The sequence below is a fragment of the Peromyscus leucopus genome, chromosome 15, assembly GCF_004664715.2.
Source record: "Peromyscus leucopus breed LL Stock chromosome 15, UCI_PerLeu_2.1, whole genome shotgun sequence".
In the NCBI taxonomy this organism is placed as follows: domain Eukaryota; kingdom Metazoa; phylum Chordata; class Mammalia; order Rodentia; family Cricetidae; genus Peromyscus; species Peromyscus leucopus.
Window position 1 is genome coordinate 83,422,857 of NC_051076.1, and position 18,847 is coordinate 83,441,703.

The following is an 18,847-nucleotide window of genomic DNA, read 5'->3' on the forward strand; positions in this document are numbered from 1 at the left end:
CATACTAGAGGTATAATCCCGAGTAATATAAAGTTAAAGGGAAATCTATAAGCCAAATGCCTAAAACAAAAATTTAAATTAATAAAACACATTTGAAACCACAGGATGATAGACCAATCACTAAGAGCTTCAAATTCTACCACTTTTACTCCAAAGTGCTTACATAAGGTTCTGTTTTCTGATGCATACTCCTTTCTTGTCAATTCCTTTCTTTTCCGGCATAGTCATCCATTTATGTGTTGTTCTGAAACTTATTAGACACTTATTTTCACCACCAGCCATTTGTGGTTCTCTATGACTTATGTTTGCTATAAGAGGGTTTTTATCATCTCTTCCAGCACGCCATTGTGGATAGGCTTCATAACACGAAGTCTATGCATTTATCAGCCTCAGATACCTGCTGACCACAAAGACAGGCCCTACAACAAAACTTGATGACGAGCACAAAAAAGAGATGCTTCATTTAAAAATAAACCTCAGTCTTCTGCTTGTCGACATATTACAACTCAACAACAGAGGTCAGCTTGTATCTGAAGTTCCATCAAAAACATATGGTCCTGTTTCCCATATTTTTATTAACCTGATAGTCAATACCACACACTTACTGCCTTGGATTTCCTTGAAGTAGAAAGAAACACATTTTTTTTTCATAAAAATACAAAATAATAAAACTATTAAATTGTTTTACGTTGGCTTTAAAATCATTCTTTTGGATCCTGAAGTCCCCACCTCTGAATACAGTGGCTAAAAATCAGCCCACCCACTCAACTAAACACCTAACGAAATCAGTTTCCATTCTCCAGCCAATTCTTCTAGCACTGCTAACAATCTGATCATGTGGGATGTCAACAAACAAGCAATTCACAAAGAGCATGTGACTCTCAGGCATTTCAACTCGGATATTTGAGTTAATTTTACTTTTAAACCTTGAACAGTGCCATCAATATTTTGTCAACTTTGGCCAAATAAGATCAGATGTTCACATCAATCATCTATTTTTCTTGGCTTTTTCTTTTTGGGACCCATAAATATTAGCACATCTTGCAAACTGTAGTAAAAACATAATATGTTTCTAGGCATTTGATTTATGTGTGGTCAATTATAGACTTTTTGTTCTTGTTCGGTTCTATAAAAAGAAAAATTAGTCATCTCTTGAGACTATCCAAGGCAAAACTACAATGAAAATCCTTTTCATTAAACCAAAATCTTTAAAAAATGTCAGACAATAATTATTGCTTTTTCATATCTTAATTATTTTAGGTATAACAAGCCTTGAGTCTGCTCCCCACCCCCTACCCCCAAAGAACCAGGGAAAAGCTTAAATCTCATGGTAAAATAATGGAAGCCTGAACTCCCAAGATACCAGAAAACTATCACCCCATAGACACTCACCAAAGCTATGGATACTAAGCATTTCAACTTAAGTCAGGGCTGGACACTTCATAGCTAAGTGTTACTATTCCTTTCACAGACACCCTAGATGCAAGTCGACTCAGCAGTGGAGATCGAAAAATGATGTAGATTGTGGGTAGAGATCAGTCAAGGATATTAAAGTGGATGTAAACTTCTAAATCATGTGTGAGTTACAGAAGGCAGTCTGGAGCCACTGCAGACTCGCTGATGGACCAGAGCACCCACAGCCTGTTCTTCAGGGTGCATACACCATGCCCACCAAGACTGCCGCACAGACCGGAGTCCACAAACATCCATGAATATCAGCTTACCTTTTTACAAGCTTAGCTATGATTTCCAGGAAAGGGGGCTGTATTGTTTTTCTTTGGGAAAATGTTCCCAAGTGAGTCGGAAAAGGTATGCCTGCGTCCTCTGGTGGAGCCTGTTTGTCTAGTTGGACCTTCTCAGTTGCCAGTCCACCAGAAGAGCTAAAGATGCACAGGTCAAGAGTAAAAGCTGGAGGTCTGGTTCCTCCACAGGACCCAAAACATCTGCAACAAGCTACTCAGACTTTATGTAACTCTGGGAGTCACTGGAGGGATACCATTTATCTCCAAATCCTACTAGATCAAAAATGCTGGACCTCTGCTCTTTCACAGGTTGCAGGCAGGACCTAGCACAGTGTTGGCGGGGAGTGATCTGACCACAAGAAGGGGCTCGGGGAAGCATACCTTAAAACTCCATTTTAGTTCATTGGCTCAACGGCTCACTTTGACCCAGGATCCACTCACACCCCAACCTCTGCATCTCGGCCTTGAGAGCAAAGCCTAGACTCATTCAGCCAGACATGCACCTACCCAGCCTCCGTTATCCTGGATCCAGGTGTGCAGATGCCGGTTCAGGTACTCAGTCATCCACAGGGCGATGTTGTCCACCAGGGGTGACATCTCCCTGTTGACGCTCTCCACACACATGACCCCACCGAACTCAAAGAAGGCCACAATCCTCCCCCAGTTCACCCCATCCCTGAAGAGTTCTTCCACCACCGTGGCAAAGCGTCCCCTCGCGGTGAAGGGCGTCAGGTGCAGTTGACTGGACATCTCCGCGAAGTCGCGACGGTAGCGACGGGAGAAGTCATCCCCAGCCCGGCGGAGGGTCAGGTGGACCACAGGTGGCACCGGGCTGAGCGCAGGTCCAGCGGTGGCGACTATGGGCCGTGGTGGCGACGTCCTGGCAGCCGTGTCCCGGTGCACAGCGGGCGTTGGGTTGCTCTCAGGCTGGAAGGAGAAGATGCCAGGGGTGGGGGCGGCCCCCAGGGGCGCGGCGTCGGCATCTCCCGCATCCCACTCGTAGCCCCTCTGTGACAGCTTATAATGGATGTACTTCATGACGATCTCCCGGTTATCATACCCTGTTCTCCCGGCTTGCGCCATCCTTCCCCGAAAAAAGCTGCAGGTACCAACAGCACTTCTGGTCCAGACTCCCGCCCCACGGCCCCAAAAGGAAAAAAAGAAAGAAAGAAAGAATAGTTATAATCCAGTTCTACTGGATGTGCTTTTGCATTCTTGGATGAGGGGGTGTCTTCAGTCACGCGGAACACTTGATTCTGGTGTTTCCCCCTTGGCATGAGATGCAGGAAATTTTTATTCAAATTCCTTTCGGCTCTTTATTTCATGAGGCACATTATTTATTAAGCTTTGTTAATATCAGTCTACTTCCTCCGCAATGCTGAAAGGTGAGGGGGGCGGGACGACCTAGCAAGTTAAAATCAGGTGTGTTCTCCTTTATATACTCACAGGAGGAAGGGCATATCCGCTACAAGTTACACGCTAAAGAGAATGCATTGAACTGTCTGGAAATTAAATTTGCTCGAATGCACTTAAAGTAAAAAAAAAAAAAATTCAAATGCGTCCGTTGAAAGTTACATTAAACCAAATTCCTGTGCAAAAAAAACTTACTGTATTTTTTAAGGATGGCATGGTCTTCTGTCAAGTTTCCCTCTTTTTGGGTAAAACCCAAACAAATACATAAGGCAACGACACCAGCGATCTTCAGCAGTCTCCTTGTATAAGCTTCTTTGAAACTTGCAATGAACCAGGAGTTGGTGGGGTGGGGTGGCTAGGTGGAGTAAAAATCAGGAGGGTTTCCAGATTGCGTCCCCACACTTCTGCTTCACTGAAAATGTCAACCCGTTGGGATCCCTACCGGAGATCTCAAGAGCACGACAGCGGGGCCAAAAAGGCAGCGGTGGCGGCAGATGAATTACAATGTCCAGTCCAGCATTTGCAGAAGTCCTGTGATTTCCCCGTCTTCTCGGCAATTTGCACTCGCACACACACGCTCGAGCGCAGGCATGGATCGGTATCCACCGGATTGCTTCAGCCCTCCACGGTAGAGAGACACGCGAGGGGGACGATGGAAGAGCGTGGGGGAACGGGGACGAGAATCCTCTTCTGATTAAACTCCGAAAGGCCAATGCGTTTTCCGAAAAATGGGGGGGAAAGCAGCTTGGTAAATGCAGGCAGGGACGCGCTGGGGCGGCCGGTGCCGAGCGAGCAGCCCGCGCGCTGTGTGTGGTGCGCTGCGGGAGAAGAAGGTGGGGGAGGGTTTGCCCCCCCTCTTTTTCCTAAAAAGGATGACTGCTACGAAGTCCCCCCCCCAGGCCCCCTCTTCCGCTGCACCCCACCGGCGCACCCCGCCTCCGGGCTGCGCACCCTTTCTCCTCCTCCGCTCCGTGCGGCGCTGGCCGCCTCCTCCTCGCGCTCACGCGGCGCAGCCGGTTCGGCGGTGACTGCTGCGGCCGGGGAGGGCCCGGACACCTCGGTGGCGGCGACGGCTGCTCTGCGGGGACCCGGACGCAGGGCGGGAGGGCGGTCCGGGGAGGAAGGGGGCGGGCGCGGGGCTGGGGGCCCGGCCTCTTACTTCATTCTCCGCCGGAGCGCCTGGTTTCCTGTAGTACGTCATGTTCATTCAAAAAAAGAAGAAAGAAAGAGCCCTCCTCTGAGCGCCCGCCCGCCGCCTCCACCCGCCCGCCCGCCTCCCCGGTTAAAGGCGCCGCGGCCGCCCGGGGGAGTGCGCGCCGGGCCGCGGACACTGGCCTGGGTGGCGGCCACCCGCGGGCTTCGCTGGGCTCGGGACGGTGGGTGGCGCGGGCCTCCCGTGCTGCCGCGGCTCGGTGGGTGTGCAAAGGGCCTCCTCGGGCCTGTGGGACTGGCTGCTGGGTGGACGCGCCCATAGCAAGGGCCGGGCAAGTGGCAAGTCGCGTGGACCCTTTCTAACCGACTGTGGGGTGTACACAATTGCATGGATTTTTTTCTAACGTGGACTGTGTGCACAATCGCATGGACCTTTTCTGTGTAGTGTGTGCACACTCACATGGACTCTTTCTAACCGCGTGCATGGGGTATGCACAATCCAATAGACCCTTTCTAACTGCACGTGTAGTGTGTGCAGTCATTGTATGTGTGTGGGGGGGGGCACGTGCGTGTGTGCAGTTGCTTGGACCTTTTGTAACTGCATGTGTAGTGTGCACAGCCACATGGCCCTATTTCTGTGTGTGTTGAGTACACAGGCTCACGGACCTTTTCTGTGTGCACAGTCCCAGGAACTCTTTCTAATCATGTGTGTAGGGTGTGCACAATCAAACAGACCTTTCCTAACTGCCAGTGTAGCACGGGCACAGTCCCATGGCCCCTTTTTGTGTGTGATGTGAACCTTTTCTGTGTACAGTGTGTGCACACTTGAATGAACCCTAATGCACAAGCACTGTGGGCACAATTGCATGGAGCCTTCCAAACTGTGTGTGTAGAATGTGCACGGTAGCCAACGCTAAGCATGTGTAGTGTACCTACAGTCACATGGACCCTCTTAAACTATGTGTATTGTGCACAACCGCACGCAGTATGTGTATGAAATCATACAGAACCTCAGCTAACCATGTGGGTAGTATACACAAACAAAAACACGATGTTACCAGCTCTCAATGGCCAGAGAGATTACTGACCCCAGAACAGTGGTACCCGTGCTACTCTTGGTGAAGAGCAGTGACTTCCAGCAGTCTTCCTTATATAAATTGCAAATGAAATAATCAGAATAATTAAAGTTAGAATGCTTGTTTCCTAGGGCTTCTGTGTCCAATACCACAAGCGATGTAACTTAGGTCTGAGTACTCCTCACACCTGTTGAAGGGCAGAAGTCCAGAGCCAGCAAGGCATGCTGCTCAGAGTCTGGTCTTTTCTTGTCTCTTCTTAGTCTGCTGGTGGCCCACAGGCCCTGTTGGGTGGCAGCCCACAGCTTGTTAAAGAATAGCCAAGGGAATCCCAAGTGGTATGTTGAGAACACCTCATGAGCACCTAGGCCCTTTTAACTTGCATCTCCGCAAACCCATCTTGGTGACCAAGGACAGCCCTAATTCTCAGTGGACCACTGAAGAGAGAGAGCAGCCTGTATTGAGAGCTGTAAAATAATTCAGTAACCATGTTTCCTAGGCACTGGGTGGAGGCTGGACCCTAGAGTGCTTTCCATCTTTCAAGCCCACGATCCTAACATGGGACAGGTAAGGTTCCGAATGTCCTCAGCTCTGACTAGCAGCCAACCTGAGAGGGCCTCACCCCAGAAAACACTGTCACCAGTATGAACAGTTGGGAGGAGAGATCGAATGGATACATAAATAAAGCACCAAGAACTGTTCATTCACAGCACAGCGGATTGCTGCGTGGGGCTCAAGGACAAACCACATGTGAAGGGTGGACAAGTACCAAGGGGTTGCTGGATTACTGTGGTCATAGAAACAAGAAGATGCCTACTATGAGGTATATAAACACACTCAGACATCAGCTTTTCCTCCTTCCAAGTCTAAAGGGATTTAGTTTTTATTGTATGTATTTATTTATTTAGTTACATTAAAATTTTTTTGTGTGTACATGAGGTGGTGGGGAGTATATGCCATGGCGCACACGTGGAGGCCAGAGGACAGCACTGTGGAGTATGCGCTCCCCTTCTACCTTTATTTATTAACTTATTTATTTATTTGAGGCAAGGTCTTATGTAGCCCAGGTGGGCCTTGAACTTGCTATGCAATAAAGGATAAACTTGAACTTAATTTTCCTGCCTCTACCTCCAGAATGCTAGGATTACAGGCATGTACAATGACCCATTTGTGTGGTGGTGGGGTTAAAATTAGGGCTTTGTGTATGCTAGGCAAGCACTGTACCAACTGAGCTACATCCTCAGCCCCCAAAGCGTGTGTGTGTGTGTGTGTGTGTGTGTGTGTGTGTGTGTGTGTGTGTACATTTTATATACAGCACATCACAGTTTTGGGGGGGGGGTCATTCATCTCACCCTGTTAGCTACCAGACCACCCTCTGTCCTGTGAGGTTGGTGTCCTCACACAAGTCTGTTCCTCAGGGAATGAAGGGAACCGCTCCTTTGGATGGCACTGCTGGAGAGGTGGCCTGAGGGAGGCTCTGAGATACACTTTCTCACAGAAATAGAAATAGTGCTAATTCTATAAAACAGTTTAGGGAGCCTCATGTCTTAACCACCCCCAAATTACTTTGGAGGAATTGAAAGCTTTTGCACTTTTAATACCCAGCACTGGGGAGAGGAAACGAGAGGACAAGGCGGGTGGTGGTTGTACTTCTGCAAAGGGGGCAGCCAGAACGGAAGGATTCCCTATTCCCGGGGAAAGAAATGCTCCCTGACTCCCACCTACGGCTTCTCCTGGGCTAGGTCCTTCTCTGGCATCTTGGCCTTGACCAACAGCCTAGGGACAAGTGACTAAGACCTTGTGGACATGTATTGTGGCCTTTCCACTTCCCAAGGTGGCTTCTACCTCCTAGAACCCGAGTTCAGGGACCAACCCTGTCTGGTTGCATCCTACTAGAAGGAAAAAGCGCGAGTGTCTGAGTGGGGTGTCGGGAGTGACTGAGTGGGGTGTCGCCAGTGTCTGAGTGGGGTGTCGGGAGTGTCTGAGTGGGGTGTCGCGAGTGTCTGAGTGGGGTGTCGGAGTTTCTGAGTGGGGTGTCGCGAGTGTCTGAGTGGGGTGGGTGAGTGTCTGAGTGGGGTGGGTGAGTGTCTGAGTGGGGTGTCGCACGTCTGAGTGGGGGGTCGCGAGTGTCTGAGTGGGGTGTCGGGAGTGTCTGAGTGGAGTGTCGGGAGTGTCTGAGTGGGGTGTCGCACGTCTGAGTGGGGGGTCGCGAGTGTCTGAGTGGGGTGTCGGGAGTGTCTGAGTGGAGTGTCGGGAGTGTCTGAGTGGGGTGTCGCACGTCTGAGTGGGGGGTCGCGAGTGACTGAGTGGGTTGTCGGGAGTGTCTGAGTGGAGTGTCGGGAGTGTCTGAGTAGGGTGTCGGGAGTGTCTGAGTGGGGTGTCGCACGTCTGAGTGGAGTGCCTGAGTGGGGTGTCGGGAGTGTCTGAGTGGGGTGTCAGGAGTGTCTGAGTGGGGTGTCGCGAGTGTCTGAGTGGGGTGTTGCACGTCTGAGTGGGGTGTCGGGAGTGTCTGAGTGGGGTGTCGGGAGTGACTGAGTGGGGTGTCGGGAGTGCCTGAATGGGGTGTCGGGAGTGTCTGAGTGGGGTGTCGGGAGTGCCTGAATGGGGTGTCGGGAGTGTCTGAGTGGGGTGTCGGGAGTGACTGAGTGGGGTGTCGGGAGTGCCTGAATGGGGTGTCGGGAGTGTCTGAGTGGGGTGTCGGGAGTGTCTGAGTGGGGTGTCGGGAGTGCCTGAGTGGGGTGTCGCGAGTGTCTGAAAGGCCGGTCTTCCTCCTTCATTCTCCCATAAACAGAAAGCTTTCGTTGCCAGGCTCGCCCCCTGCTGGTCAGTGCATCGCAGCATTATTCAGGAAATTCTCTTGAGGATCAATCTGAAAGTTCCCCAAGTTTATGAAATTGAAAAAGAATATTCTAGAATGAACATAACATTGACTAATAGAAGTCTATATCAAATCTTTTCAGCTATGCAACTTTTAATTGAATATGAAGGAGAGACCCTTCACTGAGAAAAAATAACAATAGAAAGATGAATTTTAAAAGTAACCATTTGGGTTATTTCAGATTAACCACAAATGGAGTGAAAATAAATCTGTAAACAAAATGAATGAATGAGGGAGACAGAGACAGAGAGAGGCTGAGACTGATTGGTACTCCATAAAACCTAAATAAAAGGAACCACTTAAAAAACGAACACTTCACAAGCCTGGAATGAAGGCCAGAGTGGCAGCTTCTAATTTCACAGGTGTGTGCATCGTGGACGCTTGTGCAGAGCAGTGCAATGGCATGCGTGTGCAAGTACCGCATCACACCCAATGGCGGTGTTTCCAGTGCACTCAGGCCCAGACTTTTCCTCCCGTGACTGCTCACACACTTGAGTGTGTTCTGTCTAGACATTCTTGTCATAATTGGGAAACACTTTCATCAGATCTAAGCAAATCAACCTTAACTCAACCCAGAACTCTCCTCACTAGTTACGGTGGATCCTAAGCCTGGCAAACACATTACACAATAAGAAGCCACAACCTCTACAACTAGGCATGAACTAGACTAAGTCTCCGTGGGATGCAAGGGTCTGGGGTGCAGTGGCTTGGCCCTGGTGAGGCTCTGGGTTCAGAGCCCAGCTCCAGAGCAGCCAGGCAGGAACAGGGGGGATGGTTCACAAACAAAAGGAGAGAACTGAATTTTCCCCATCTTTCAAATAAATGGCTTAGCACTTAAGGTGCAGTAGGCCGAGGAGAGGAACTTGTCTGACACTTTTCAGAGCCTGCTTGTTTTTGGATGGAAACTGCAGCAGTTGAACCATCCATACCAAGGGGCTAGAAAAATTTACATTCCTCTATGCAGTAACAACTATTCTCTCTTGCTTTTCAGCAGAGCTCACATGGTGTCTCCGGGACATTTTTTGCAAATGAAAATAACCAGAATGATCAAAGTTAGAATGTTTGTTTCCTAGGGCTTTGGGTCCAGGTGTAAGTGATGTAGCTTAGAGCAGGTCTGAGGACTCCCTGCTTTGGAGGGCAGACGTCCAGAGGAGCGGGGCATGCTGCTCAGGCTGAATAGTCTGACAGTCACTGATGCTCCTTGCCTTGTGCTGTGACCCCTCCATCTCTCCCCTATCAAGACATGCCATCCTTCCCGTGTAGACCCTTGCTCCTATTTCTAAAAGGCCATTGGTCATACTCTTCAAGGTCCCATCCTAATAACCATGTCTTAACTTGATGACACCAATACTAACCCTATTTCCTAAGGGCAGCCACTTCAACATCTTTTGAGGTAACGTTTCTACCAGCAGTATGCCTCTAATGGGGTGCCTAAGGGGGTTCAAAGGCCAGACGCTCACTCCTTTCTGACATGATCTGGCCAAGCCCTCCCGGGCCTTCCACTTTCCCTTCTCAAAGCTGCATTAACTTCTGGTGGCTTTCTTGGTTCTTCTTAGTTTTCCTTTGGCAGCACAGGGGATCAAACCCAGGGCCTCTCACATGCCAGGCAAGAGCTCTACCACTGAGCTGTGTCTGAACAGGTTTCTTAGCATCTTTTGCCCCACACTCTGTTCCTTTCTCTAACATACACCCAACCTTCCATTTGGGTAATTCCTATCAATTCCTTAGGCTTCAGCTCACATACTTCTGTGAGACCAGCCCTTCTTTCTTCAGGACGCCTTCAGACTCCACCTGTACTGCTTAGATGTGGTTTGTTTTAGAGGCTATGAGATGAAAAACCAGAGGCCAGAGCAGAATCCTGGCTCCACAGATTTGCCAGCTGTGACCTTGAGCTGGTTAATGACCCTCTCTGTGCCCATTCCCTCACTCATCAACAGAGGTACAAGGACTGATACTCACAGTGTGCACAAATGGTTTCATTGAGTTAAAACATGTCGAGGGCCCAAGGGTGCCTTGAACCTATCTGCTCTGTATTAGTCGCCATAGCTTCATCATACCTCCTGACAGTCACAGTGCGCTGGCACTCTCTGGCTATTTCCTACTAGACTGTAAACCATGTGAGGGATGAGACTATGTCAGTCTTGGGTATGCTCCTTGCTTACAAAAGCACTTGGCATTCAAATCTTTGTGTCATAAAACTCAAAGGCCCTTGGCCAAAGAAGTGAGTGGATGCAGGGGGATGGGAGTGGAGGTGGCTTCTCTCTCCAGGAAGATGTGTAAGGATGTATAGCAGAGACATCAGAAGGCGGGGTGGGAAGGAAGAAGAAAGGACGGAAGTCACCAGGAGCGAGCGGAGAAGTACACAGGTCCTTCTCCCTGGAGTTAGCAGGCTCATCATTGGAATGAGGGGAAATGGGGTTTACATAAAATCATTATTAAAATGGAAATCAAGATACTTCTTTTAAACATTCATAAATACAAATTATAGAAGCGATATATGCCATTTGAATATGAATTTTTCAGATTTAAAGAAAAGTTCAGCTTGCAATTCAACATGCACCCCAAAATGATATACTTATTGAAATGTCTTTATAAAACCCATCACTGTGTACAACAAATAAAAGTAATTTAAAAGTATAAACAAGAAAATCATATAGTTAACATATAGATGCAGAAAATGTATATAATAAAATTTAACAGAGATCTATTAATAAAAAAATATAGAAGAACCCTCAGCAAACAGAAAATAAGACATTGTCAACCTAAGAGATGTTATATCTGAAAATCTCACAGGTAACTTTATATATACTGGTGAGATAGTTGCACACCTCCCTCTAAGAGGAAAAGAAACAAAGAATAACCTACAATTCAAACGGTGTCCAAAGAACGTCCCCTCAGTTTGAGTAAACATTTTTACTTACAACTGGTGCCATGTGAGTTATCCACAGCTTGCTAACTGTCCAGACTTAGTCAGTTCACAGAATATGCAGGTACAAGGGTCAGGAAATCTGTTTGCATATGAAATGTTAACTGCTCAAAAAGTTTTAAATTCCTTATTTCTTAAGATTTTACTCCCACAAACAGAGCATAATTGAAAATAAATGTTTAGACTCCTAAGTATATATTGTAACAGTATTTCCTAAAAATAATAAAACTCAGGCCTTATGAAATGCTTAGGAAGCCCAGTAGAAACAACACTATAAAAGACTTTTATATTTTGATTAAGAAATATCTTGAACAAGAGAAATTTCTAGAAAAATAAACTCTCAGATCAGTAAAGCTTGTTCCCCATTTATTGTGTGTGTGTAATTCAGAAATACAAGGTATGAAAATTCTGTTACAGTAATGCCACAAAAGCGTCTAAAGCAGCAACCCTTTCCTAAATATCAAAATAGCCATGTGGCCTTTGTCAGTAAAAATGTCTCAGGAGTTCTCACCTCAAACAAGTATAAAATATAATGGCAACTCTCTCCTTCCCAAACACAAACCCACAGTCTTCCATTAAACCAGCAGGATCAGAACAGCAGGACCCAGTCCAGAGCTGGAGGGTGACAGTCAGCAGGGGCTTCCTAAAGCTGGGATCCAGAGACTAAGGGAGATAAGAAAGACACAGCGCATCTGCTGGCAAAAAGTATAAATATTAACTGTGGCCTTGAGTATGACATGTTTCAAAGGGAACACACTATAATAAATTCAAATATGACGACATAATTCATTGAAACAAATGCGTATAATTGTTTGAATTGAAGCAACTGTTATAGAAATGTTCTCATCTTCTATCAGAAAGTCATCTAAAGTTTCTCTTTCAGGAATCGATATATGATTTAACAGATCCAGATAAATATATACCACTCAATTATATGTAAGTATTAATGGAAAGAGACCACAACATTATAAATAATCAACTTTGCAAATTATTAAAATTTAAAACTATAGGAGGGAATAACTTTAATAAAGGATGTTTTTGGACTGGGCTGAGGAATCAGACCCAGGTCCTCAAATGTGTTAGGCAATCACTTCCCTGGGCTGTGACTCTTTTTCTTTTTTTTAAATAAATAAATGAAGATTGTTTCCTATTCATTCTCAATTATGAAGGATCCCTAAATTATGTTGGAATTAATACAGCAGAGTGACATTTATTTTCAACAAACATAGGATATATTACAATAAAACAATTCAACACAACCAAGCAGAGCAGGCATTCGGAGCTGAAACCCCACAAGCTCCTGGTCACTCAAGAGGAAACACTACAGTAGAACTGTAAGCCTAGCGCTGGGTTCAGTACTCAGTGGTGGGACTCTGCCTTAACACGTGGTAAAGAATGCCATGTGGTAAAGAATTTCCAACTCTCGGGGAAAAAAGCCGATAATTTCCCTAACAATTGAACTGTCTCCCACTAATCCATTCTTTTCTGAGCAGAAAAATGTAGTATTTCCACATCTGGGATGAAATCACAGCTTTGTGGGACACTGCTTAAATGTGGCATTCCACACCTGTGTTTCAAAGTTCACCATCTGCTGGACTTTTCAAAGGTAATGCGGAACACACACTGATACACACGACATTTGCCTGGAGTGTGGTGAAGTTAACAAGTGGGCACGTGAGACTGAATAAAAACTACAATACTCACAAGTTCAAGTTCTGCTGACATGAATCATGGTATCAACTCAGAAGAAAAAATAAAGCGCATGCTGAACTTTTCTGAGCGAGGGTGTTGGGGCCTCTAACATGTTGGCCGAAGACTCATGCCATGGCATCATGATCTGCAAACCTCAGTCTAAGCTGGGAAGGGTTAGCATCTCCTACCATGAAACAAGGCTCTTCAGTTTACTTCAGGCAGTATCCACATAGCCACCCTACCTGAGGACTGCCTGAAAACAGTATAATGAAAGAAGTTAATTGTACTTTGTCAGACTCCATCTTGGACTAGATTTTAACAGACAATAGTAGAAGGTGCCAAGTGTCTGGGAACATTTGTAAGAAAATAAAACTGGAAATTGCTCGGACAGGGATGCAGTTGTTTCCTGTGAACGGGAACCCACCCCACTGTTCCACCCCAGCAGCTGTCCACATAAACTGCAAACTTTGGCTAGATCAGACTGGAGGGGTCTTGGAACCATTCTGGCACTGTCCGCCTCCTCCTGTACACAGAATGAGCTCATGACAAGCAATGCACACGATGTTTAAAATACGTTCTTCTCAGGTCTTCATAAAGAGGGAGTCACTAAATACCTTGTTAATTATAAACTAGGCCACCATAAAGTCAGGGGTTGGAAAATTCAAAGAGCAAAGACACACGCCACTTATTGGCTATGGTGGCCCAAGGCTGTACTGCTGGCACTCAGGTGGCTGAGGCAGGAGACCAGGCCCCAATAAAAAAAAAGGAAGGAAAGAAAAGAGAAAAGCAAAACCCGAATGTTTCTGATGACAATAATTTCTAGGTTTTCAATAACTTTTTGTTGTTGTTTTTGTCTTTTACTTACTTTTTAACAGTTAAAAAAGTTTTTCTCTTTGAAAGTAGAGGTAATTTCCCAGTGGGATGAACTGGAATGCAAGGTGGACAGGACGAAACATCAAGACAGAGGTAACTGTCCTTGAGCTGTGCAGTGAACACATGAGTGGGGACACAGACTAGACTCATCATAGGCACTTGACGCAGATTCCCTCACTGAATGGCAGACCTGCAACCCGAGGCATGTGAGCAGAGATCTCCTTAACACACGGAAGACACTACTCAGAGTCAACGGGAGACAGAACAGCTGAGCATCTTACTTCCCAAATGAGGGTGCTCAAAACTGATCATCTTTTACAAGTAACTTCACTGAGAAGTATGCAACCAGTTGCCTTCCCTAAAAGCTACATGTATGCTGTGAGGATAAAAATGGCATGCTTTGGGCTGATAAATGGCTCAGCCATTAGAGACTTAGGCTCACAACCAAAAATATAAGAATGCTTTTAAATTTTTTGTTTTAATGAATTTATAAATTAATTTAAAAAGTAAAAAAAAAAACTGTGCTTGTCTCCATCCATCATTTTTCTTTTCTTTTTTTCTTTTTTTTAACAAAAATACTACAGAAGAATAAGCAGAATTAGAAAGAGAGCTGGGAAGAGCACGGAGACTGAGCGGGAGTGGAACTGTGAACTTCAGATCGTCGTGACTACTGAAGAAACTGCAAACTTTTAAGCTTCTATGAGATTTTATTTCTATTCAGAAAACATGTAAAGAAGCTACCTTTCTCCATGAATAAAAATAAAAATGTTCTCAGCATTAGCCTTACGGAGACAAGAAAGCCCCACCTGCCTGCCAAAGGACTCAGGCCCTTGCCTTCCTCTGCACCGCCCTCTCATCCCCCATATTACAGGGATCAAAGAGAGAGAAGCCAGCTTCACTAGCAGAAGCGAGTACCACACACAGCATAGAGGAGCTGACAGTCAGACTCGCTGGCTGTGCGGAAGACACACCTTGAATAAAAAAATGATAAAAAAAATTAAAAACCAAAAAAAAAAAAAAAAAAACCCTAATGAAAACCCAGACACCATCTTTCATGAAAAATTAAGACCAAAAAACAAAAGAAACCCTCAGAAGTTCTTATGTGCCACCAAGTACACTTCTTGATCTCTATGGGCAAGAGGGGGATAAATGAAAAAACCAAATTTACCATTCTGGAATTCTCTTCTTTACCCTGTTCTCCTGTTACTAGTTCTCACATGATCACCACTCCGCCTCAAAGCCCAGAAAACCCAATGGTGTCCTGGTCCGTGTTTGCATAGTGTTAACGGTCATGTTGTAGAGACAGCGCCGTCCCTTGCTTGCAGCCAGATTCCTGAAGAGCACTGGGTCCAATCTCACACATTCAAAAACAAGACACAAGAGTCCGGAGGCCAAAAACCGAGGTCCATTAGCAGCAAGCCGTTCAGATCACTGGATACAGTCTTTTGTCCGAGGGGCAAGAATCAGGCAGTTTTGTCTACAGTTTCAGGTTTTGCTTTCTGCACCATGCAGCGGCGAACTATATTATCAAAACTTCCCAGGTAAAACAAAGCAATGGTTCGGAAAAGGCCCATGGTGACCACCTGCAAGATAAAGGCGACCTTTCAGCTCACCCGACAAGACAGCACAATAGCCCATTTTAAAGTAGTTCTGTCTCTACTACACAGTTTCTGGGACACATCTAATCTGCTCCAAGAACAAGTATAATGAAAACTTTGTAAATGCCAGTAATTCCCAAGGACAGAATACTTGGTACACTGGATAGCACTGAGCCTGCTAGACAAACAGCAACATTTGTCTGAATTAACAAATTCAAATAATAAAAAAGAACAAAATAGGTATTCTTAGAAGACAAGGCTGTAAGTCCTGGGCATGGTGCTCTCCAGCATTTCAGATAGACACCCTGTAATCAAACCTTTGGCTAGGATTTATGTCGAGTATTAAGCCCCCTTTGCTGGTTGCTGAGGATGCCAAAGTGAGAAATACATATTCCTTTACTATCTGAACTGATTTCTTTATTTTTTGAGACAAATTCTCACTATGTTGCTTAGACTGGTCCCAGCTCCTGGTCTCCAGTGATCCTTTGGCTTCAGCCTTCTAAGTAGCTATGACTACAGGTGGGCACGCACCCGGCTTATAATGGAAATATAATCAAGTAGGCAAGCACTCACTGTCTCAGGGGCAAGGCTGCAATTATCCACAGCCATTTATCCTGCCCAGTGACAGAATCTCACTAAAGCAACTCCAAATGGCATCACAGAAAGATACACATTTTCAGATATGCAAGGACTAAAAACCACTGTATTTTCCAAGAAGAAATTTTGAAAAAGAAAATGGAAAGAAAAACCATTTTCCAAGAAGAATGAGATCCAGAAAGTGAAAGTCACCAAAGTAAAGAGGTGTCATGTGAGCTGGTGAATTTGTAAATATCTCAAGAGAGACTGGCAAGGCAGACAATGAATTTACAATGAATTAGCATACTGGGGATGCAGTCCAGCTGGTTAAGTGTGTTCCTAGCAGACATGAAGTTCTGGCTCCCATCCCCAGCCTCACATAAAACAGGCCTGGTGTGTCCACCTGCAAGCACAGCACTTGGAGGAAGAGGCGAGAGGGTCAGAAGCTCAAGGTCATTCTTTCAAGAATCTTGTGGGGGGAGATCACAAAAAAGGACAAAACTAATACTGTGCTGTTCAGCTGTGAAGACAAACATTTCCTCAAATACAAATCTAAGTTCAATGATAACACAGGTAAACTGAGGAAAGGGACGTGGGGAGGAAAGTACACAGGAGAGCCAGCTGCCCTCCTCCGAGTTAACGGCACCAAATAAGAAAGCCAGGAGACCTGGATACAGGGGCACATCCCCAGGTAGCGGGATGGACCGTGGGAGCTTTGCTAAAAGAGGAGCGACTGCCTCAGACACAGGCACAAGAGGAGCGGAGAAGGACCAATTCTTTCCGAAAGCCTTGGTGATGCTTTGATCTCTGAGTGAGTGCAAGGCTGACTTTTGAAAAAGCCGAGGAAACTAAAGGGAAGCTGGTCAAGGGAACCTGAGTAAAGCTGACGGGTAGCCGGGCCTCGGGCAGGGATAAAACAGGTGTCTCTCAGGATAATTTCAGGACAGTGAAATGATCCCACGTGGCCCTGAAGTGGTAGATACATGCCTCATAGAAGCAGAGTGTAAACTGTGAGCTTTAGTTGAGAACAATGTGTCAATAATGACTCATCTGGAACATGGGCACCATGCTAATGAGACCCAGTGACACAGGGGCTGTGGTGGTCGGGCACACAGGGAGTTTGGTGGACTTTCCACTGAGAGTTTCTATAAAACTAAAAAGCAAGCTCTGTTATTCAAAATAAAACACCAGACCTAAAGGTCATGGGGAGAGACTCCAGGAAAAGCATTGACAACACAGACTAACAAAGCTAAAACAAGCCCAGGTCCAGGCTCCGAGCACAGGCCTGCAGTTCTCTAGTGAAAAGAAACCTGGAGAGGAAACCTCAAGATCTGAAGCCCAAAGGAACTTGAGAACGGGGACTAGGAAGACAGAGAGAGCACAGGAGAGTTAGAGGTGGGGAAACGGCCAGCGTAAGCTTCGCCCAGGGGCTCGGAAAAGGAGCGGTTTACAAACACGGCACAGAAACTGTGTGCACTCTGGCCAGGGCGCTGGGTCCCAGGCGCTGGGCCAGGCTGTGCTCTCTGCTATGGGGGTGACTGCCATCTTTTCCTGCAGAGAAAGTAACCTGCTGCTGCAGACCTTCTAATGTCAAATCTGGATCTTTTGTTTTGCAATATCTGACTTTGACACTTTTTTATTTAATACTCATGGAGTATGGTGGCTTACACTCGTAATCCCAGTACGGGGGAGGGTAGAAGGGGGAAGTCAGTGTGAGCCTGGTGCTTGCTTAGACTACACAGCATGTTCCAGGCCAGCCAGGACCACAGACAGTCCATGCATGTCTGTCAGATGGACCACAACATGCCTTTTCATGCCCACAGGCTCCGGCCTACAAGTTCCGGCTGACAACATGTGACTCATGTCAGGGGCGGTGATCTTGGTCTCAACTTTGGGATCACTGGCAGAGCTGCAGAGTGTGGGACAGAGCTGAGGTGATTAGAGGGACCCTGACAGGAGACGCGGAGGAGTCAGGACTCACCGCCCAGTCTCTGGCTGGGCGCTTGGGCACAAGCACCCACTGCAGAGTGAGCCCACTGGAGACAGCTGGGCAGGAGACGTGGTACAGGGATCCGGGGAACTGCAAAGGTTTACTCGGGACTTGTTGAACTGGATATGTCCAGCTACTTCCCAGGGAAAATATGGAAAAGAAATTGATTTTTAAAAAGATGGAATGTGAATCTAGGTATGGAACTGACTTTTACACATGGCATCACGAGAAGGACCAGACTGCCTGCGGCTCAGTGCAGACTCTGTGCTCTCATCCAACTTGGGCATCCTCAAACTTCCGTTTGTGCAGAGGCTGGCTGCTGGGGCACAATGACGAACAACAGCCACACGGTCCCTGTCCCCAAAGATCTTACCCCAACAATGTTTACTGCCACACAACCTTAGGATAGTGGTGCACTTCAGAACGTGACAGAGAGAAGGAGAAGAAAACAACCAGGTGACCAGGGCGTTCCGTGAGTGCACCGAACCCCACAGACCCGTGCATTGTCAGCAATGGTCCTTGGCTTTGTGCCCCCCAACCCTGCTCCCATTACAGCTCGAATGGCATGTCTGCCACCGCCATGACCTCACCCAGCAGGCTCATCCGCCACATGGCAAACTCCTTACAGGTTAGTGACCCTCTTACACCTAGCCACCCAGGGAAGGCAGAACCTTATCAACAGGCCCAGTGGCTAAGAGCACATGCTGTTCTCCCAGGGGGCCTGAGTTCAATTCCCAGCACCTAGACGGCAGCTGACAACTCTCCTTGACTCCTTTCAGAGAACCCAGTGCTCTCTTCTGGCCTCCATGCGCACTGCATACATTTGGTGCAGACAGACATGTAAGCGAACCACTCAGGCACACTTATGTTCTACGAGCTGAACTCTCATGTGTCCTGAGTGAAACTGTAACTTCAGTAAGGGAAAGGTGTCTAG

General features: G+C 46.7%; 2 protein-coding genes across 2 annotated transcripts in view; both read right to left on the reverse strand.

The window, feature by feature from the left end:
* The window catches only part of Bcl2 (BCL2 apoptosis regulator), a 176,022-nt gene extending 171,669 nt beyond the window's left edge, over positions 1–4,353 (reverse strand). The window contains exon 1 of the mRNA XM_028883379.2: positions 2,250–4,353. Within this exon, the coding sequence (XP_028739212.1) occupies positions 2,250–2,825 (576 nt within the window). The 5' untranslated portion in view covers positions 2,826–4,353. The remainder of the gene's footprint in view (positions 1–2,249) is intronic.
* Positions 4,354–14,436: 10,083 nt separating this feature from the next.
* The window catches only part of Kdsr (3-ketodihydrosphingosine reductase), a 33,592-nt gene continuing 29,181 nt past the window's right edge, over positions 14,437–18,847 (reverse strand). The window contains exon 10 of the mRNA XM_028883378.2: positions 14,437–15,332. Within this exon, the coding sequence (XP_028739211.1) occupies positions 15,213–15,332 (120 nt within the window). The 3' untranslated portion in view covers positions 14,437–15,212. The remainder of the gene's footprint in view (positions 15,333–18,847) is intronic.